This window comes from Narcine bancroftii, chromosome 2 (assembly GCF_036971445.1).
Source record: "Narcine bancroftii isolate sNarBan1 chromosome 2, sNarBan1.hap1, whole genome shotgun sequence".
Taxonomy (NCBI): domain Eukaryota; kingdom Metazoa; phylum Chordata; class Chondrichthyes; order Torpediniformes; family Narcinidae; genus Narcine; species Narcine bancroftii.
In genome coordinates, this window is record NC_091470.1 from 109,483,533 (window position 1) to 109,506,985 (window position 23,453).

At 44.7% G+C, this 23,453-nt stretch overlaps 1 protein-coding gene across 1 annotated transcript in view; it reads left to right on the plus strand.

Annotated features, from left to right (window-relative positions):
* Positions 1–23,453, plus strand: part of LOC138754140 (anthrax toxin receptor 1-like) — a 190,676-nt gene that overhangs the window by 130,025 nt on the left and 37,198 nt on the right. The window contains exons 14-16 of the mRNA XM_069917999.1: positions 2,138–2,236; positions 7,189–7,359; positions 15,550–15,630. Coding sequence (XP_069774100.1) covers positions 2,138–2,236; positions 7,189–7,359; positions 15,550–15,630 — 351 coding nt within the window. The remainder of the gene's footprint in view (positions 1–2,137; positions 2,237–7,188; positions 7,360–15,549; positions 15,631–23,453) is intronic.

Genomic DNA, 23,453 nt, shown 5'->3' on the forward strand with positions numbered 1-23,453 from the left:
CTTTGATGAAGGGTTCAAGCCCAAAATGTCGGTTCTGAATCTTTGCCTTTGCTACATAAAGGACACAGTTTGATTAGCTGAGCTTCTCCAGCATTTTGTGTTTTTACTTCAACCTCAGTGTCTGCAGAATTTTGTGCTTGACTATGGACAGTGTAGATGTAGAAAGGTTGTGGGAGAGGCTAGGACAAGAGGGCACAACCTCAAGATTGAAGGGCGTCCACTTAGAACAGTGATGCATGAGGAATTTGTATGGCCAGAGGGTTGTGAATCTGGAATTTGTTTTGGAGGTCAAGTTAAGGCAGAAATTGATAAGTTCTTGATTAGCCAGGGCATCAAGGGTTATGGGGTGAAGGCCGGGCAGTGGGGCTGAGTGGCGAAGTGGAGGAGCTCATGTTACTGGGGCAGACTCGATGGGCTGAATAGCCTATTTCTGCTCCTATGTCTTATGGGCTTGCACGATTTTGGCAATCACAATGCCAGAATGAACTCTGAGGAATATTACAGGAAGTACAACTTAAATTTCAAACCCATAGCCTGTTCTTGTTCATTGATTACTGCCTGCTCCATCCCATGATCTACTCGGTAGGAGTCAGTGTGGCAAAGTTGGTTTTGCCCTGAGTACGGTTCCGCATTGCCCCCCGTAGGTTAGAGCTCAAGTCCCCTCATACATGGAGCCCAGAAGAAAAGTGAATTACATGAATGTGGGGTTTAGCTTCTCACCAGATTCCTGCAGGAATAAGCCAGCATGTTAATAGAATAGATAGATTTTTTTAAATATACAAATGGATTTAAAAATGGCCTACTTTTAAATGTCAGAAAACAAATATGAAGAAACAGCTTTGTTTTTAAAGATTTCTCTTGTTCAGGGATGTAAACATTATGAGCTATTGCAAAATCCTCCAAGTGTAATGAATCTCCTGGCTCTGGCAAGAGATTTTCTTTCCTGGTTTGCGTGTTATTCTTTCATTTAAAAACACACACGCACATACACACACAGACAAAGACAGACACACAGACAGACAGACACACAGACAGACAGACACACAGACAAAGAGACACACAGACAAAGAGACACTCAGACAAAGGCAGACACACAGACAAAGGCAGACACACAGACAGACAAAGAGACACACAGACAAAGAGACACACAGACAAAGAGACACACAGACAAAGAGACACACAAAGGCAGACACACAGACAAAGGCAGACACACAGACAAAGAGACACACAGACAAAGAGACACACAGACAAAGAGACACACAGACAAAGACAGACAGACAAAGACAGACAGACAAAGACAGACACACAGACAAAGACAGACACACAGACAAAGGCAGACACACAAAGGCAGACACACAGACAAAGGCAGACACACAGACAAAGACAGACACACAGACAAAGAGACACACAGAGAAAGAGACACACAGACAAAGAGGCACACAGACAAAGACAGACACACAAAGGCAGACACACAGACAAAGGCAGACACACAGACAAAGGCAGACACACAGACAAAGGCAGACACACAGACAAAGGCAGACACACAGACAAAGGCAGACACACAGACAGACAGACACACAGACAGACAGACACACAGACAGACAGACACACAGACAAAGAGACACACAGACAAAGAGACACACAGACAAAGAGACACACAGACAAAGACAGACACACAAAGAGACACACAGACAAAGAGACACACAGACAAAGACAGACACACAAAGAGACACACAGACAAAGGCAGACACACAGACAGACAGACACACAAAGACACACACACAAAGACACACACACAAAGACACACACACAAAGACACACACACACACACACACACACACACACACACACACACACACACACACACACACACACAAAGACAAAGACAGAAAGACACACACAATATTGTTTACAGATTTCAGATTTTTTTTCTTGTGCTGTTATGAGGTTGAAAGTCACATTTGGTCATTGAATCTGCATCCAGAAATTGGGTCAATGTTTTCAAGGATCTGCTTGGAATATTTAAAAAAATGGCATTTCCTCTTGCCTGATTTCCAGTAAGGATTTGCTTTTTCTGACAGAGCAGTGGAGCATTGTGCATTCTTGTGGCCAAGTAATCATTCTCTCTCTCACACAGGAGGACCTGGATGCAGAAGGATTGCCCAAGAAGAAATGGCCAACTGTTGATGCCTCATATTATGGAGGTCGAGGTGTCGGAGGGATCAAACGAATGGAGGTAAAGGGATATTCGCATTCTTTTGTTGAAGTCTGCTTGTGGCTGAAGGTAAATGGAGGTTTGTAACTCAAATGAACCAGTCTTTTATATGCTAGGCTTGTCAAGTGGATGAGATTCAACACTATGGACCTTCCGATTGTGGTAGTTTGATTTACACTATTGTGGTCGGAGAACCTTATGTACATGAGGGGCTGCAACAAGTATGAATTTTGGTGGAGCCACATGGGAGATTGCAGATGTGGGAATTCATGACAGTAAACTCTCATCTCAGTCCCAGCTGCTCTCATAAACAAGACCCAGTCCTCATCGAGGACTCAATAGCGGAGAGGGTCAAGAACATCAAAATCCTGGGTCTGTCCTGAGTCTCCACGTTGATGTAATCACAAAGAAGGTGCTTTGTGAGGGGCTTGAGGAGATTCCATACATCACCGAAGACTCGAAAACTTCCACAGGCGCACTGTGGAGAGCACTCTGGCTGGTTGTAGCATTGTATGTTTCGGAAGCACCATCTAATAAACTCCAGAGAGTTGTTAACTCAGCCTGCGACGTGACTCCATCGAGGACATCTACAAGAGGCAGTGTCTTAAAAAGCAGCCTCTACCCTCAAAGGCCCCCCCCCCACCACCCAGGCCGGGCCCTCTTCACTCTGCTACCATCGGGGGAAAGGTACAGGAGCCTGAAGACGAGCGCCCAGCGGCACGAGGACAGCTTCTTCCCTGCTGCCACCAGATTCCTGAATGATCAATGAACCGCAGACCTTACTTATTGTGCACTGTTATGTTTTTGATTTATTGTTGTAAAGTGGTTTATATGAATGTTTGCACTAATGATGCTATACTTGTTTGTGACAATAAATTCTGATTCTAATTTTAAGGGGAGTGTGCAGGCTGTTGGAAAAGATCCTGAGAGGGAGGATTTACAATTATTTAGAGAGGCACAAGCTGATTAGGGATGGTCAGCATGAGTTTGTCGGGGGAAGGTCATGTCTCACGAGCCCGATTGAATTTGAAGATGTAACAAAGAACATTCTTGAAGGTGGATGTAGTGTCTCTGGATTTCAGTGCAGCCTTTAATAAGGTTCCCCATGCAAGGGTCACTTAGCAACTAAGAAGGCATGGAATCCAAGGAGGCCTTGCTTTGTGTTTACAGAATTGGTTTCGGTGGTTGGTTGTAGTTAATGTATATTGTGCATGGAGGTGGGTGGCCAGTGGAGTTCCACAGGGATCTGTTCTGGGTCCCTCCTCTTTGTGATTTGTATGAATGACCCAGATGAGGAAGTGGAAGGGTGTGTATGACATGAAAGTGGGTGGTATTGTGTATAGTCTGGAAGGTCGCCAGAGGTTACAATGGGACAGTGAGGGGACGCAGAACTGGGCTGAGAAGTGGCAGATGGAGCTTAACCCAGAAAAGTGCGAGGCAGTTCATTTTGGCGGGTTAAATTTGAAGGCAGAATTCAGTGTTAATGGGAGCAGAGTGGACGAACAGAGAGATCTTGGGGTCCATGTGCATCGGTCTCTTAAAGGTGCTGCACAGGTTGATAGTGTTGTTAACGAAGCGGATGGAGTGTTGGCTGTGGGATTGAGCTCGAGAGCCTTGAGGTAATATTACAGTTATATAAACCATAGTGATACCCCACTTGGAACCTTGTGTTCAGCTCTGGTCCCCTCATTACAGGAATGCTTCAGAGAGAGTGCAGAAGGATGTTGCCTGGATTGGAAAGCAACCTTTATGAGGATAGGTTGAATGAATTTGGTCTTTTCTCCTTAGAGAGATGGAGGATGAGGGGAGGGGTGACCTGAGAGGAGTGTACAAAGTGATGAGAGGCCTTGATCATGTGGACAGCCAGAGGATTTTTCCCAAGGACCTGGAAGAATGGCTAACCCAAGGGGTCATAGCTTTAATAAGTGTTTGGGAATTATTACATGGGAGATGCAAGAGATTAATAATTGATACCATTTAAAAGTCGACACCCCTGTCTCCCCCCACCCACCCATTTTTGGCCCTGGCTACCCACACTCCCAGGCTCTTGATGCCTCAAAAGACCTAGGCCCTTACCGTGTCAAAAATAGTATGCATGCAATTGTTAACCCCCAAAGTTTTACCCTATAAATAGGCCAAAAAAATTTGATGATTTCCTGTGTATTTATGGTCATGGATTGGAGGTTCATAAGGTTGGCAGAGAGGATCATTGTACTCTCCCGCTCCCCATCTATGTGACCAACCGGAATCGTTATCTGAAGAGGGTGTGCAAAATCATAGAGGACCCCTTCCTCCCTGCACATGTCATCTTTCAGCTGCTCCTTCCGGGGAAAGAGATACAGTTGGATCAGAAGCAGCGTCACCAGGCTGAGGAACAGCTTCCTGTAGGCAGCGAGACCAAAGGAACTGCTCACACCAGCCATCCGAGACTCTCATATTCATGAAGCAACAATTATTTATTTAAATAGATGAATGCTTGTCCTGCTGTCTGTATGCTTGTTGTGTCTGCATGTTTTGCACTGAGGACCGGAGAACACTGTTTATTCAAGTTGTACTTGTGCAATCAGATTACAATAAATTTGACTTGGTAACTGTTGAATTTCACTGTCACTGGATGAAACTCCCCATCACATCAATTTTTCATCTTTACTGTGCCAGGAACAGCATGTAAATCATTGCAGAACCCGGCTAAAACAATCCTGAGTGTGACAGACAGTGGGTTGTAAAGTGACATTTGTAGAGCGATGAAGTAGATGAAATACTGATGCATTTCTGAGAAGTATGAAACAATGGAGGAGGAGGAGGTACCAGCATAAAACTGCAGGAAAGCAATTTGAAAGGAATGCCTCAATCCCACAAGTCAAGTAAAGCACAAAACTCTGCCAATGCTCTGGTTGAAGTGAAAGCACACTGCTGGAGAAACTCAGCAAGCCATACAGTGTACTTATAGCAAGGATAACGATGCCTAACCAACGTTTCAGGCTTGAGCCCTTCATCGAGGCAGGGAAAACAGTCGGCAGGAGTCTGAACAAAATGGTAGGGAGGGAGATGTGGTCGAAAAGGCTGGAGGTGATAATTGGAGAAGGGAGGGAGAGGACAGCTGGGTGGACAGAGGATGAAGGGAGGGAGGAGAATTGGAAGGGGGAGGGGGAAGAGGAGAGCAGGTTAGCAGAAACTGGAAAAGTGGATGTTCATGCCATCTGGGTGAAGGGTGCCCAGATGGAAAATCGAGTGTTATTCCTCCAATTTGCCTCCAGCCAGTCGACGTTGGCTTTAGTGCAATGGATGATTGTCCATGGGTAAAGACAAGGACGTGTATTTCCATATAACCATATAACAATTTTCAGTACGGAAACAGGTCACATCAGCCCTTCCAGTCCGCATTGATTTACGTGAATTCCATGTGACTGTTTGGGAATAGCAGCATGGCCTTTCTCTGTGTTGTGACAAAGGTTCCCGAGAACGTCAGGTAGGCTTGAATTATAAAGAGAGGGGCTGGATCTGTTAGGGCTCTTCTGCCTGGAGTGTGGGGTCGAAGGAGGGACCATGTAGAGATTTATAAAATAACAATAAACCTAATAGCCTGAATACACACCTGGGATTGTCTGATCTCGGTAGCTAAGCAGGCTCAGGCCTGGTCAGTACTTGGAGGGGAGACTGCCTGGGGACACCAGGTGCTATCGGTTTCTGTGAGGGGCGCTGGGCAAAGTGGCGACTCTCTGTCTGCCTTACAGTAGACAAAAGGTAGAGAATTTCATGTATGTTACATACTAAATGTAGTATTACATGACAATAATGGAGCCTTTTCCTTTATTTGTCATGTTTAAAAGACATCCAAGCAGGTGTATGGATAGGAAAGATTTTGAGAGATATGGGCAGGTAAGTGAGACAAGCTTGGTTGGCATGGACAGGTTCCATGTTATTGATCTCCCTGACTCTACCTATTTGCCTGCATCATCTCAGATTTCAAATTTACTATCTCCTGTGCCCAGTGGTGCAGTTCCTTCTATAGGGTCGAAGGTGGAAGGACAGTCAGGAAGCGGTGGCAGGAGAACGCAAATGAGCTGTTTAATTTAAAAAATATATAATTTGGATATACAACATGCAACCCTGTATGTTATGAAGGGTTGGAGGAAACTGGAGCACCCGATGAAAACCCACGCAGACACCGGGAGAACGTACAAACTCCTTATAGACTGGGCAGCACGGTTAGTGCACTGCTATTACAGCTCCAGCGACCCATGCCCGAATCCGGTGCTGCATGTAAGGGGGCTGTACATTCTCCCCCATGTCTTTGTGGGTTTCCTATGGGGCACTCCGGTTTCCTCCCACCCTTCAAAATGTACCGGGGGGGGGGTGTTGTAGATCAAATGGGGTATTTGGGCGACACGGGCTTGTGGACTGGAAGAGCCTGTTACCGTGCTGCATAAATAAATTTTAAAAATGTAAAATTAAACTTTAAAGACAGCACTGGATTTGAACGCAATTGGGTGGTGCACTAACCCTGCCACCCAGTATCTAATCGTTAGCAGAAACAATGACTAAAGTTTTGTCATTGGAACATAATTTACATGATTCGGCGAGATCCCGACAATGAGCGATAATGCATTTATTGTCCTATTCATTGTACGATGTGCATATGCACTGACATTCCTTCTTGTTGCAGCCAAAATCAACTACAAAAACAATTAAAAGAAACAATTCCAATAGTCTACTTAATTGAATTAAAAGGAGACAATAAAAAATATCATATTCCAAAAGTTTTCTAAGCAAGGGCAGGGCCAGATCATGTGAATTAGAGGGCACCACCTATTTTACATTTATCACACTTAGGACTTGTGTCCGGATAAAAATCAAGATAGTTTAACTTTAGACATGTGTGCTCTATGAACCACTTTAATGCTGTGCACAGAAGGATGTCGTGTTATTCAGCATTTGGACTTGATTTTCATCTCAGCTTTAAAATGTTCCAGGTTCGATGGGGTGAGAAAGGATCAACGGAAGAGGGTGCAAAACTGGAAAAGGCCAAGAATGCCAGAGTTAAAATGCCAGAGCAAGAATACGAGTTCTCGGAGATGGGAATGCACAATAACAACACAGGGCGCAGGTTGATCTCCCCACGGAAATGGTACTCGCCAATCAAGGTAACCTTCATTGCTGGCTGTATTTCAGATACGAGTTGTTTTAAAATAAAAATAATTGGATGTTGCCATTGGCTGCAAGGCCAGGATTTACCTGAACTGAACAACTGAGTCCACTTCAGCAGGCAATTCAGAGTTAACCACATTGACAACTCCTGCCACCCAATCTATAGGGGGCCGATTTACTTCCTTGTTGGTGAAACAGATTTGGTTTTACATCGACCCAATAGTTTACTATTGTAAAAAAGGTAATTTGATTTCTGATTTAATCCTGAATTGAAAGTTGAAGTTTTATTTACAGTACAGTCGAAGCTGATTTGGATCACTTAAACATCTGCTGCCCAATTACACCCAAATTAACCTAGAATCCCATATGTTTTAGAACATAAAACATTACAGCACAGTACAGAGCCTTCTACCCTTGACGTGCCGACCTATATATTCCCGTCAAAAAAAAAACTAGACCCTTCCTATTTCGTAACCCTCTATTTTTCTTTCATGTCCAAGAATCTCTTAAATGCCCCTATTGTTTCAGCCTCAACCTCTACCCCAGCAAGGCATTCCAGGTAGCCACAACTCTCTGTGTGAAGAAAAAAAAACTCTCTCCTGATGTCCCCCTAAACTTCCCTCTCTTCAGTTTGTACAGATGTCCTCTGGTATTTGCTATTTCGGCCTTGGGAAAAAGGTGCTGGCTGGTCCACCTTATCCATGCCTCTCAAAATCTTGTAGATTTTTATTAACTCACCTCTCATCCTTCGCTCCAGAGAGAAGAGTCCCAGTCAAGAGACCTTGACTCATAAGATTTATTTTCCAATCCACGCCACATCCTGGTAAATCTCCTCTGCCCCCTCTCCACATCTTTCCCAAAATGAGGTGACTAGAACTCAACACAATACTCCAAGTGTGGTGGTCTCACTGGAGTTTTGTAGAGTTTCAACATGACCTCTCAACTCTTGAACTCAATCCTCCAACTAATGAAGCCCTGTATCCCACAGGCCTTCTTAACTGTTCTATTAACCTACGCGGCAACTTTGCAAGATGTACGGATTTGAACCCCGTGGTCCATCTGTTCTTCCGCGCTGTTAAGTACCTGACCATTAAACCTGGAGAAATTACCCAGGGATAACCCATGGAGACACAGCGCCCGAGTTTCTGGCGCCATAATAGCATCGCGCGGACCATGCCCCAGCTCCTACCCTTGTCACCTGATCGTGAGTCCAGGGTCTCCGTTCCAGACAGGTACATTTCTGCATGGGCTTGGAGCCCCTTCAGGTCAGTTAAACAAGAAGGTCTGCAGATGCTGGGATTGATTTCAACAAACAAACGTGCTGGAGAAACTCAGTGGGTCACCGGATGAAGGGTCCAGGCCCAAAACGTTGGTTAAGCTTTAATTCCTACGGATGTTGTGTGACCTGCTGAATTTTTCCAGCATGGGTGTAGAGTGCACTTCAGGCCAAGACGTAGAAATTTCATCCCAAAAGAATGTGTAACTTGGTTGACCCTTCACTGCCCTCTAAATTACAATTAGAGATGGGCCATAAATGCCAGATTTACTGTCAAGACACTTAATTTGCAACTAAATAAGTAATAACAGCTTTCATAAAGCAAATTCTTAAATGGTCCAAATTTCTACTACTGTTTCCAGTTTCATTGATGTCAGCTGATTAAATGATGAGCATTAATCATAGGAATCCTATGAAGGGATTCAATAATTCTCTTCAGGCGATGACAATGGTCATTTATTTGATGTGTTTTTTTAAAAATGGTCCATTCCCATCTTAGGAAGACCAGAATTAGGGCATCAAAAGGATGGGGAACTTAATCAAATGCAGTCCAACTCCAATTATTCAAAATTAGATTATCTGAAATCCTCATTGATCTGAAAAAAAAAATTTTTTGGTCTGTTCGGCTCCAAAAGTCAATTAACCGAAAAATTTCGAAGTCGAATGGCTTAACTTATTTTGATCAGATTTTTTTCTTTGGGTGAGAATTAAATATTATTTCAGCCCTCCCGTTGTTTATTTGTGGTTGAAAAACTGTTGCAAGCGTATTTTGCTGCTGCTGTCTTTTAAAAAAAGACCAATTCTCCGAAAATATCATTTATCCAAGAAATAGGCCCGGTCCCAACCATTTTGAATATAAGCGGAGTTGTACTGTACTAACAAGGGGAATTGTAGGAAGTTTAAGATAAGAATCAACAGAATGGCTGCTTCTAAGTTGGACAAAACATGCAAGGAATGAAAAATAATGATGAGAAGAGGTGGGTGGGATATCTCAACTACAACAGTTGCTGTTTTGTAGATCAAAATGAAATGAATACCATACTTAGCAGTATATAAGACATCTCTGTATCATATGACCCCAGAATTTCCACCTAAAATGTTGGTTTGAGTGATACACTTCATATAAGATGACCCCCCCCCCCCAAATCTGACATTTATCACTGACCAGTGAATGCTGTTAAAAACAAATCACAATAATTTAATAACAAATTTTTTTAACCCGTAGGCTCCTGCAACAGGCCATTAAAAGCCTGTACCGAGCCGATGGCAGTCGGGCTGGGCGGATGGACCCCATGAGGGAGTTCTGAGACTTCACTGTTAACTAATGGGGCATGTGCGAGATTGCATCGGAGCCAGTGGGAAGATGATGGTGGTGTTGAGGCTTAGTTGTCGAGGAACAGATTTAGACCCAGCGTATGGGATGACCCAATTTTGAGGTGACATTTTTAAGTGGATCGTCTTGTATGCCGGTATCTCCGGTAGGTTGGTGGGAAATAAGAACCTTGCAGCTACAAGTTCCTGTGTGCAGGATTGACATATTATGATGTCCAAGATGCAGACAGGCCAGAAGCAGTGTGAATCTAGTGGTGGTTCTCCGTTCTGTGCCTAGTGTTGGTTGGGATCTGACAGATACTCTGCTCACTGCCTGTCAAATAGTAGTCAAATTGATCGTCATCTGAATGCACAAGTACAATTCGACGAAACAGTGTTCTCTGCAGACACACAACCAGACAGAACACACATGTGGACGAACAATGTGTTAACGAAGAAAAGGATGAAATGCGAGATTGGATTGAAGTTGGTTTAACATTTTTGTCACAAAGTATTCCAAAAAGAGCTATGAAAGGAGACCAGAATTGTCCAGAATTGCAAGTCAAATATTTTCATCTATACAAATGAATAAATAAGTTTCATGAATATGAGAGTCTGGGATGGTTAGTGTGAGAAGTTCCTTTGGTCATTCAGCATTCTCACTGCCCGTGGGAAGAAGCTGTTCCTCAGCCTGGTGGTGCTGGCTCTGATCCTCCTGTATCTCTTTTCTAAAGGGAACAGCTAAAAGAAGCTTTGTTCAGGGTTGAAGGGGTCCTCAATGATTTTGCGCACCCTCTTCAGACAACGGTCCTGGTAGATCACGTTGATGGGGGTGGATCCTTTGATCCTCTCTGCCTCTCTTACGGCCCCGTGGATTGACCTCCAATCCATTTCTCTGCAGCAACTGTACTGCACTGTGATGCAGCCGGCCAGGACGCTCTTAAGAGAGCTCCTGTAGAAGGTTGACGTGATGGTGTTGGATTCCTTACCCGCTTCAGTCTTCTCAGGGAGTGCAGTCGCTGATGCATTTTCCTGACAAATGAGGAGATGTGTGTTCATGATAGGTCACCAGTTAAGTGAACTCCAAGGAACTTGGTGCTCTCCACTCTCTCCAATTCAGAGTTATTGATGTGTAGTGGAGGGTGGTCATTCCTGGTCCTCCTGAAGTCCATGATCATCTCCTTTGTCTTGTCCACATTAAGACTCAGATTGTCAACGAGATCTTCCACCTCTTCTCTTTCATGCAACTCATTATTGTTGCTGATAAGGAACTTGGTGCTCTCCACTCTCTGCGCTACAATGTCAATCCCAATTTTTCAGAGTTGGGGGATGCCAATGAACTGAGCATATTTCTACAGTTTAGGTCAGGACACATAATGACGATAGGATGATCTGCCACCACCTTCTCGCACATGGTTTGAAATGGCTAATAAAATCTGACCCTGCTAATCAAGTAAACCTCCTGAGATTCAGATGGTTACAAATGTAAAAGGATGATGTTTTTTGGAAGGTAATTGCAGAATTTATTATTAAATGTGTTTTTTAAAGCATTTCAGGAAGCCAACAACTGCAAGCTGGAGTAACATCCTTACAGTTAAGGGTCGAGCTGTTGGCAGGAGACAAACGGTTGAAGGTCAACAAAAGTCTTCCAGAAGAGACTGATGAGAAAATAACAGTATAGCAGAGTAATAAAGCAATGAGTTACAGGGAACAGGTTTGAACTTGATTCCCTGGAACGTAGAAAAATGAGGGGAGATTTGATGGAGGAATTTAAAATTATGAGGGGTATCGACAGAGTAGAAGTAGGTAGGCTTTTTTCCACTGAGGGTTGGTGAGATACAAACCAGAGGGCATGGATTAAGGGTGAAAGGGGAAGCATGAGGGTGAACTTCTTCACATAGAGAGTAGTGGGAGTGTGGAACGAGCTGCCAGCTGAAGAGGTAAATGCAGGCTCAATTTTAATATTTAAGAAGGATTTGGACAGGTCCATGGATGAGAGAGGTATGGACTGGGTGCAGGTCAGTGGAACTGGGCAAAATAATAATGTGGCACAGACTAGAAGGGCCAAAGAGCCTTTTTCTATGCTGACATGTTCTGTAGTTCTATAGACCATCAAATCCCCAGCAAAAAAGATAGTTGGATTTGCAAGGTTGCAACAGAAAACACGGTTACTTTACCTCCTCATTCGTCTACACAACAAATAGGACTTCTTCAAAAGAACCAGTTACTGCATATCCCCAAAAGATATTCAAGACTAAAATATGTTTGTCCCTTCCTTAATTGCCCTGACATGCAATTGAAGGAGGTGCTTTCTTTTGGGCATCTCCAAGCTATCTCTGGGGAGACCGAGCACTGCCATGACTGGTGTCTGACCCATGATGTAGCAGCTCAGAGGTTTAATATTCTGCAGCCCCCATAGTTATTTCAACTTTTAATTGCAGCAAAAGCCTGGAGTGGAGTGTGGCTTTGGAAAATTACAACCACAGCGCTTGAATGTTTGATGCTGTCTGGCATCTGGATGGCAAAGGGAGATCAAATAGGAGGAAGAGAAATATTATTTTTGAAGAATTACTCTTTATTAATATTAGAAGCATTATTCTTGGCAGATGAAATATTTATTTAAAATTTTAAATTCTTTTGCCTTTTTTCTTTCTCTTGCCCTCTCTCGTTCACCCCCCTCGTTCACCCCCCCGTTCCCACCTCACCTTCGTTCCTCCCTCTCTCACCCTCATTCCTCCCTCTCTCACCCTCCTTCCATCCCTCCCCCTCCCTCGACCCTGCCATCTGGTTGGAGGGTGCCCAGATGGACAACCCTGTTGGAGCTGGATCTGGTGATGCAGTCGAGGGTCAATAGCGTGAACTATGATTGCAAAGTGGACCAATCTGCTCACTGAAATGTAGTTGCTTGCCTACTCAGAGGTAGCTCTCACCCCTCAAACTCCTGACAAGAAGGATAAAAGGAGCAGGATTTGAGAGCATCACCACCTCCGCATTCTCCTATTTATCAAACATTACTTGGAAATATATTGGTTCCTTCAATTTGCAGGTGGTCTCAGTCTGGCCGTGCATGTGACCATGGACAGATGTGCCAGGAAGGGAACGGGACGGGGAATTGAAATGGGAAATTCTTCTGGTGAATATTCTCAGAGGACTCTTGTGTAGCAGTTCCAAGATTTTGACCCAGCAACAATGAGGGCCAAGCAATATATTTACAAGTAATGTTTGATAATTAGGAGAATGTGGAGGTGGTGATGCTTTCAAATCCTGCTCCTTTTATCCTTCTTGTCAGGAGTTTGAGGGGTGAGAGCTACCTCTGAGTAGGCAAGCAACTACATTTCAGTGTGCAGATTGGTCCACTTTGCAATCATAGTTCATGCTATTGACCCACGACTGCATCACCAGATCATGCTCCAACAGGGTTGTCAAGTTTGCAGATGGCAAAACGTTTTTGGCCTCGTCATCAACAACGATGAGTCACACTACAGAGAGGAGGTGGAAAATCTCGTGATATGGTGTGAGAGTCTCAATGTGGGCAAGATGAAACTGATCATTGTGGACTTCAATGGACCATTCTCCACTATACATTAAGAATCTGTCGTGGAGAGCACCAAGTTCCTTGGAGTTCACTTAACCAGTGACCTATCATGGACACTCATCATCTCCTCACTTGTCAGGAAGGTGCAAGACCAACTACACTTACTGAGAAGACTGAAAGTGGGCAAGGCTACCGGCCACCATCATGTCAACCTGTTTCAGGAGCTCTATTGAGAGCGTCCTGGCTGGCTGCATTACAGTGTGGAATGATTTTTGCAGAGAAATGGATCGTAGGCCAATCCACAGGACCATACAAGTGGCGGAGAGTTTCATTGAAGTATCTCTCACCTCCCCGGCCCATCGACATGATCTACCGGGGTCACTGTCAAAAATTATTGAGGACCCCTTCCACCCCTCACACTTCATCTTACAGCCGCTCCTTTTGAGGAAGAGATACAGAAGTATCACAGCCACCACCTCCAGGCCATGGAATGGCCTATGGTCTTACAGCAAGCAGGTTTGGGGTGCTTTACTTGCTGAAGTTACATTAAACTTCATGCAATTAGACCTACCTCTGACCTTGAGAGGCAAGGACAATTTTAAATGGAATAGCGGTTTGGGCCTAGCAGTTAGTACATCACTGTAACAGCGCCAGCGCTCGGGACCGGGGTTCGAATCCCACGCTGTCTGTCAGGAGTTTGTATGTTCTCCTTGTGTCCAGGTGGGCTTCCACCGGGTGCTCCGGTTTCCTCCCACTGTTCAAAATGTACTGGGGTTGCAGGTTCATTGGGTGTAATCGGACGGCACAGGCCAAAAGGGCCTGTTACTGTGCTGTTTGTCTTTGTAAAAATATACTGAAGTTAATTGGGCTTAAGCACTGCCCCAAAGAACAGATGCAGTGATGAACCAGTTTCGGTCTCGAATGGAATCTCTCCACTGGCAGTTCAATGCAAACCCATCACCCTCTACCTCATTACACTGTTCCAACTGTGTTTTGTGCTCCTGCAGCAAAAGGTTTTGCAGGGACTTTTTTTAAAAATGAGCGACAGAAGTGCGACAAAGAGGTGAGTCTGGAGGCACATTTCCAAGATAGAGGAGGAAGGATTTCATGATTTAACTCCAGAGCTTTGAGCTGAAGATCCACCTGGCCCTGATGGACTGAAGGGAATTAGGCTGTGCTAGAAATCAGGAGGCAGCGGATCTTGCAGTGTTTTGACAGCTGATAGTACCCCACTGAGATCAACTGATGTGTCCCATGATGGTGCAGTGGAATGGCACACGAGCACTCGGCTACTTTTGTCAGTATTTACAGCATGGAATTAGCCAGTTGAACTTGATGGCTCTGGCCTGTGGCAAACACGTGAGCTTTTTCCAGTCTTCCACATTGTGTCGAATCAGGTTCTTCTCCTGCTATTTGCCCTAACTGCTCCCAGTGGCAACAAGTTCCACATTCTTAGCACAATCTGGGTAAAGAAATGCCAAGTCAAGTCAAGTTTATTGTCATCTGGTTGCACAACAACGTTCTCCGGTCCTCGGTGCAATACATACAGACACACCACCAGACATCACACACGCATAGACAAATAATACATATGCAGGACAAGTACTTTATCTATAAAAATAAATACTCTCTTGTCCAAATGAGAATCTCGGATTCTTAGCGTGAGCAGTTCCTTTGGCCGTTCAGGCTTCTGAATTCTCCGTCGCAGTGACAGTTTCAACATTATTAACTTCTAGTCGTGTTCACAGTCAGAAATATCTGCTCCCTCACATATTTTCGTCACCTTAAATACCTGTCTATCAACTCATGCTGAGCTCAGACAGTTAAAACCACCCTCCTTGTGAAAGCTAATTGGTTCCAAGCAAAGGAAAAGCTTGGCTCTCAACTGTAGATTGTGGGTAAGTAACGTGGTTACACATGGTAATTAGAAGAACAGTTTCAGGTTTTAAGTCTCCAGGAAGGAGGGAGTGACTCTGGAAACTGAACCTGCTCAAAATGAGCAAAGATGGGTTTAAAGGATTTATTACAGTAAATGGGTCTAAATGACTGTTCTCTTCATTTCAGGGCAAGTTGGATGCACTGTGGGTTCTTCTGCGGAAAGGCTATGATCGGGTATCTGTGATGCGCCCTCGCCCTGGAGACAAGGTAGGGCATGATGCTGAATGTTTCCTTAAAAGAACAAAAACCTTTGGTTCCTCCATTCATAACGCACGAGCTTCATGCCTCTGGGACAAAGGAACCTCCTCCTGAGAGTCTGATTAGTGTAGCATGTGCTCATTTATTAAACGAACCCTCGCCCTTGGATTGGTGACTCCACTTAAGGCTGCCAAAAATTATTCCTGCTGCCAGCACAACTTCCCTTAATCAACTTTGACTGTGGAAAGCAATGGATCCAGCTCAAGCTCTCTTGTGCAACAAATCAAGAAAAGAGGAGCAGTTTGAAAAAGAAATGTGGAAAGTGAACAGAAAAATTTGTCCTAGTTGACCACGGGTAACATAATGCTAAGTCTGCAGATACCGTGATTGAAGTAAAACCACGACGCTGGAGAAACTCAGCAAGTCAAACAGTGTCCTTTATGTCGCAAGGATAAAGATACGGGTGGCATGGTTAGCAGAGCGTTGTTGAATTTAAATTTAGATATACAGCACAGTAACAGGCCATTTTGGCCCACGAGCCCATGCTGCCCAATTAACTTACACCCCCGGTACAGTTCAATTGGTGGGATGAAACCGGATCCCCGGGGAAAACCCACCCAGACACGGGGAGAACGAACAAATTCCTTACAGACAGTGCGGGATTTGAAGCCCAGCAACCTGGGTTCAAATCTGGCGCTGCTGTGAGAAGTTTGTAGGTTCTTTCCGTGATTGCTTGGGTTTTCCCCGAGGCCTCCAGTTTCCTCCCACCGACTAAAAAGTACGAGGGGTTGTAGGGCAATTGGGCGTAATTAAGCAGCACTGGCTTGTGGACCGGAAGGGCCTGTTTCCGAGCTGCATGCCTACATTTTAAAAAAATACATAGCCAGCATTTCAGACTCGAGCCCTTCTTCAAGGTTTGAGCAAAATATTGGCAGGTGCCCAAATGAAACGGTGGGGGTGGGAGGGACAGGGGGAGGAGCACAGACCCATGGGCAGGAGGTAATAGTTGGACAAGGGAGGGAGGGACACACCAGCAAACGGGGGGAGAGGAGGATGGCTCTGTGAAAGGAGGAGGAAGGGGGTGGAGAACTGGAGAACTGGAGAAAAGGAGATGGAGGGATGAGGGAGAGAGAACAGAGAGTAGGCGAGCAGAAACTGGGGAAGTCGGTGCTAATTCCAACTTTGGTTTGGTAATGCACGAGGCCATGGACGGGCATGTCCGTGCGGGAGTGGGGAGCGGAATTGAAGTAGTCGTCCACTGGGAGATTCCTGTCACTGATGCGGGCAAAACAAAGGTGCTCAATGAAGTGATTTCCCAGTTTGTCCAGACTAGGAGAGAAGTCGATGAAGACGTAGTCAGTCAAGTGTAGTCAAAGTCAAAATGTCAGTCAAGTGCACTGCAGAAAAGTAACCTTTGATCCCAGAGACATAAGCATGGAGATGTTGTGAGTGAATCAGTGCGCCTGCATCTAAAAGCTCAGGAAGCTGGGGCAGGAAGTGGTTCTGGTTGGTCATCAATCACTGTTTGATGTTAGGTGGGTCAGTGCAGTCAGTATCATCTGGTCAGAGATAATCATTTGCATTTCATCTGCTTAGTCATGGAACAAAACAAGAATTACCAGGAAAGAAAGGGAATAACAAAAATAAATTCCACAACATGTTGTAAACAAAGGGCAGTTGCGAAAGTGCAGGAACGTTTAAAGGAAAGCAGTCATGTGAGTTTCATGCTGACCGATGGTGTAAGGACAGGAAAGCCACAGATGGTTTTCATAAGCTTAGCCAAGTGGACTGTAAGCTAGAACAGGTCCCAATGGTTTGTTGCACAAAACAAAGCAGTAAGTTGGCATGCATTGCTTTTAATATCCAGAATTATATTTGCAAATCCATCAAAAGCCCAAGCAGCCAGGAAAACATCAAATGAGTCAGTGGTTGACGAGGCACACAGTCTTGTCAAATTTGCTGTTTATTAAGGATATTTTTCCACAAATTAATCTGTCACGTTTTCTCAAGGCTTTTGTTTGCTTTTTTTTGTCTCCCCTTTATTTATGCTGTTCAGAAATGTTTAATTTTATTTCGGTGGGGGGGGTTGGAGATTGTGCATTCTGGTAAAAATGCTGGAGAAACTTAGCGGGTCAAATGGTGCTCTTTATACAGAAAAGATTATCAAGCCTGAAACATTGGTTAAGTAATTTTATCTTTGCTCTAAAAAAGGACACTGGCCTGCTGAGTTTCTCCAGCTTTGCGTTTTTCAGTTCAACCATGGTGTCTGCAGAGTTTTGTGTTTTATTACTGGATTCTTAAGTGGTGACTGGGCTAACTTCTGAGTTAGTGGTTGAATTCAAACATTGATCAGTGGTTTAGCCAGAGGAACGTACATACAAACTGCACCGTGATCTCTGAATTTAAATGGGGCATTTGTTACTGGGCATGTTCAGTCACAACATGAACATCCCCCAGAAGTGACAAATGGATGAATTTCCAGGGTGCTCTCAGTTGCAAATTCTCTGAGAGAGTTTTTCAGGATTGGAGGGTCAAGGTAGGCAACCCTTCCTGAAAGGCAGGAGTTATTGAATGAAGAATCAGATGAAGGTATGAGGCAAAAGCTGGTGGGGATGGGACAGGGTAGAGAGATGTAAGTGCCTGTTGCAAAATCATGACCCAATGACCCAGTATAGTAGTATGATCACTGCGGAGGTGATCGCCACACGTCCATGGATGGGTCGTCCACTGGGGCAAGCAAAAGCAGTGTGCAGGTGGCATGAGTGCAGGAGAGAGGTGGGCCTTTCCACTAGCAAGGTTTGAAATGACAATGCATACCTGATGTGCACACCAAAATGCTGAAGGAACTCAGTTGGCCTGTCAGCATCCATAGGAGGCAAAGTCAACGTTTCAGTCCTGAGCCCTTCTTCTTTTGGAGCCAAGATGGAAACCCATGTCTGAAGCTCGGTCCTGTAGGCTGCCGGGTGTGTAAACCTGATATGTACTTTGGTTGATGGCTGCTGGTTAGTTATCAATGATCCGGGCAGAGTTTGCACTCTCCATTATCTTCTCAAAGATGAGACAACTGAGCATTTCCAGTTCTGACAGAGTCAAAGAGCTGACACTTGGCACCACCCACTGTGACAATAGCAGAGGCTGAACTCATCTGCAGAAGACTTCAAAGTCCACAATCAAAAGGCCAATGTCATCCCTCAATTCTATCAACAGTATAGCAGGTCAACACTCAGGGAGAGGGATGGAGTTAAAAGGATCAGCAAGCATTGCCTCGAAGGCATATCTATGGACCTATAAGGAAGTTTCTTATCATTTTGCAGATAACAAGACAAAATTTCCAGTATCTTTGCAGAGGAAAGTTCCTACCTTAGTCTTAAACAAATTAAGGGCAAGGTCTTCCTTTTTAAAATTGGAATTCACTCAAAATATGCATTATATTTTCAGGGCAGCTTAGTTAGTGCAACACTATTGCAGCACCAGTGACCCTGGTTCGAATCTGGCCCTGTCTGTAAGGAGTTTGTACATTCTCCCCGTGTCTGTTTTTTCCCAGGTGCTCCGGTTTCCTTCCACACTTCAGAACATACGGGGATTGTAGATTGGGGTGAAACATGAAAGTCTGCAGACGCTATGGTTGAAGTAAAAACACAGTGCTAGATAAACTTGGCAGTGTACCTTATGTAGAAAAGATAAATATTCATAACCAATGTTTCTGGCTTGAGCCCTTCATCAAGGTCTGAACAAAATGTTGGCTGGGGCCTGAATAAAGGGGGTGGAGGTAGGGGCGGGGGGGGGGTGGTGGTGGGAGAGCATATTCCCACAGACAAGAGGTAATGGGTGGATAAGGGAGGGAGAACACAGGGAGGGGAGATGACTCTGTGAATGGAGAGAGAAGAGGGTGGTGAGCTGGAGGCTTGGGAAAGGGAGGGAGAACAAGGAGTCCTCCAGCAGAAACCAGAGAAGTTGATCTTAGTGCCATCAGGTTGGAGAGTGCCTTGACGGAATATTTAAAGTTCCTCCTCCAATTTGTGAGTGGCCTTGTTTTGGCAGTGCATCAGGCCACGGACAGGCCTATCAGTGCGGGAGTGGGGCGCAGAATTGAAATGGTTGGCCACCAGGAGATCCCTGTCACTGACGCGGACAGAGCGATGATGCTCAACGAAGCGATCTCCCAGTCTCTCTGATGTAGGTTGATTGCCATGATTGGGTGGCAAGGCTTGTGCGTTGGAAGGGCCTGTAACTGTGCTCTGTCTAATTTGAATTTAAGATCTTGGAGCATTTGGGCTCTCAAGACAGAAATTACTCCCATCAGAGCTTTGCAATGGGTCAGACCGAATCCAAGATTGTGTCAGCACCCAGTCGGGGACATGGCACATGTGGTTACCTTAGCTTATTCTGGATAAAGGAAACTCTATGAAGGACTTGGAATTAAATAGGTTGCTGCATGTTTATTGATGTGTTGAGATTATTTTGAGGGGTAGGAGAGGGGGAAGATTTCATTCTGGATGGAGGCCTCATAGCAACAGATTTCTGCTGTTGTCATAGCAAGGGAATGTTCCGAACGAAACTGGATCCTGGCATATCTTCAACAGCAGGGAAAATACAGAGAAAGGAAAATGTTCTGGATGGGAGAGCAGCTTTGAGAGGGAATTAAGATTGATTTACCGACGCATTAATGGTCCTATTGCAATTAAATTAGTGTAGCATGGCAAGATCATTTTGTGAGGCCACATTTAAGGGAATATGCCAAGAAGCTCACTGGTGAGATCAGGGTGTTACACTTACAACATTTTTTCACTGATGGCCACCTCGAGGAGGTTTAATTTCTTCCGGCCTAACATTTTAATTTAAAATTCCTCCAGGGCCACATTTATTACAGTTGCCTGATTTATAATAACTCCTAAATTCTGGCAGGTGATTGGCCAACACAGCAACAGAGGAAATCTCCTGATCTGCTTCGCTCCACTCGAATTGCTGACCTTTCAACCCTATCTTAGAGACATACAGCATGGAAACAGGGCTTTCGGCCCAACATCCATGCCCATGCTAACCCCATTTAAGGGTTTGGCCCATGTTCCTCTAAACCAGTGGTTTTCAAACTGCCCCCACCCCCAAAAACTCACACATCACTTTTTTAAGTAATCCCTATACCATCGGTGCTCTGTGATTAGTAAGGGATTGTTCAAGGTTGGATGTGAGTGGGGTGAGTGGGAAGAAAAAGTTTGAAAACCACTGTTTTAATCGTACCTAATTGACTCATTATGTGCATGGTTTCATAACTCCAGTGGAAATGGATCAATGACAATTTTTCTCAAGCAAAATATTTTATTAACAATTAGGTCAAGTGCAGTGGTTCTCAACCTTCCCTTCCCACTCACATCCCACCTTAAACATATGGATTGTGAAAGATGGAATGTGAGTTAAGGGGGGCAGTTTGAAAACCACTGCTCTAAACCTTTACTGTCCCCGTTATCTGGAATTCAAGCAACCATCAGCCTCAATAATTGCAGAAAATAAATAGGTAAAAAGTACGAAAGTTTAAAATTGCTGTGTCTTCCCCCCACCCCAGTAGGTAGTTCAACAATTCTTGCACATGCAATGTCAAGCAACTGGAAAATTCACTTATCCGGCATCTACCAATTCCCATTGGTGCTCACTGGGGGTTTTTACTGTAAATGTCTTTTCAATATTACATACCTTATTTATTTCCCCCTTCATGATTTTATAAACCTCTGCTCTTCACCTTCTACACTGCAGGGAGAAATTCCATCCTGCCCAACCTTTCCATAGAATTCAAGCTTCCCAATGCTGAATATTTTCTGTCCCATTTCCAGCTTAATGTTACCTTTCCTCTAGGTAGGAGACCATCAATATCTTGTACAGTTGTAATGCAACATTCCAGCTCCTATACTCAGTACCCTGATTGATGAAGACAAATGCCTACTTCACCACGTTATTTGCCCATGTCGACACTTTCAGGGAACAATGTTCTTGTACCCTTAGGTCTCCCTGTTCTACTATTGACCATGGAAGTTCCAATCTGGTTTAACCTTCCAAAACTTCAGGGTGGAGAGTTGGAATCTTTTCCCAGATGTTCACCAGCTGAAGTTATCCACAAGAAATTTGGAATAACAAAATTAGAAAAATTCCTCCATTTTGAGTTCCTATATGATCCCACAGGGAGCAATATATTCTTGATTGAGGGAAAAAATATCTCTGCCAAACAGCAAATTAAAGTAGAATAAAATATTGGAAGGCCACATATTTGGCATAGTGGTCAGCGCCATGCCATTACAGTGCCAGCGATTGCGACCGGGGTTCGAATCCCACATTGTCTTCAAGGAGTTTGTACATTCTTCCGGCAGCTCCAGTTTCCTCCCACCCTTAGAAACGTACCAGGAATTGTAGGTCAATTGGGCTACAGGGGCTCGTGGGCTGAAAAGGTCTGCTACCGTGCTGTATGTCTAAATTTAAAATTGGAGGCACAAGAGACTGTAGATACTGGTATTTGGATCCTAATCTAAACTGCAGGAGAAATTCAGTGAGTTGAGCAGCATCTGCGGTGGGGGGAGGGGGGGGAAGGAACTGTCAACATTTCTGCATTGAGACTGAGAGTGGAGAGGAAAGAGAGCTGGCATTAAAAAAGGGAGGGACGAGAGGAGCCATTAGATGGAGAGGTGGAGGACGGACAGATGGAGCTGGTTGTGGGAGGGGAGGGGTGGAATTGGGAGACACAGGCAGGTGAGTGATCCAAGATTATTTTACTGCCGTGCAATGAACAGAAAATGGGATATGACATGGAATTTCCTTTTGTCTACCGGAAGGCAGAGAATCGCTACCAGCAAAAATTGCCTGCCACCCCTTGCAGCCAGAGAAAGAACCGAATGGGAGTCCCCGCAGGGTCACTGACTGTCCGTGACTTTCCCTGTTGTAGTCCCACAGCCTTCCCTCCAAACCAGAGCTCTAGATGCCCACCTCTGACACGATCAGGAAGCCTCTAGCGCCCTCTCACATCCTGGTTCTGACATGTGTAGTGAGAGGAGGTGGAATTAAACAGAGAGTTGAAAAAGGCATCTTGTCTGAATTCGGTATGTCCCTCTATTAATAATCTTTAAAATATAGTGTGCTCAACTGTCTTATGTCGTTAAAGCATAAAATGAACAAACTTACCAAGTTATTCCTATGTTTGCAGAGATACAATGAGAAGCTTTGTGTTTTGTGCTATCCAGGCAAATCAAGCCGTATATAGATACAATAGGTAGAGCAAAATAAAAGACAGGTAGAGAGGCAGGTGGGGACAGAAACAAATGAGGGAGGGGTGCATGGGAGAAACGTGAATACAAAGGCAGGTAAAGGACAGGTGGGAAGTGAAACCGGACAGGGGTTGCATTCCCCTGAAAGTTGAAATTTCAACGTTCACGCCATTGGGTTTTGGGTCAGACACGAAGCGTTGATCCTTAGCCAGATGAACAACTTGGGTGGCATGGCTAGCAAATCGGTTAGCGCAACGCTATCACAGCCCCAACAACCCCGGGTTCGAATCCCACGCTGTCTGTAAGGTGTTTGTTGATTATCCACGTTGGGACTTGGAAGTCCTCTTTCAAGGAGCGATGGTCCTGGAGCCTTGGAACCCCGATCATGTGTCTCTCCACGGATGCTGCCTGATTCACAGGTGCTCTGTGATTAGTAAGAGATTACTTCAGGCAGTATTTGAGTAGGAAACAAAGGTTGAGAATCTCTGGTCCAAAGCATCCACCTGTCTAAATTACAGTGGTTCTCAACCTTTCTCGGTCTAAGGCACATCTGGCTTCCGGCCTAACATGCCTTAGCCCACTAGTGGT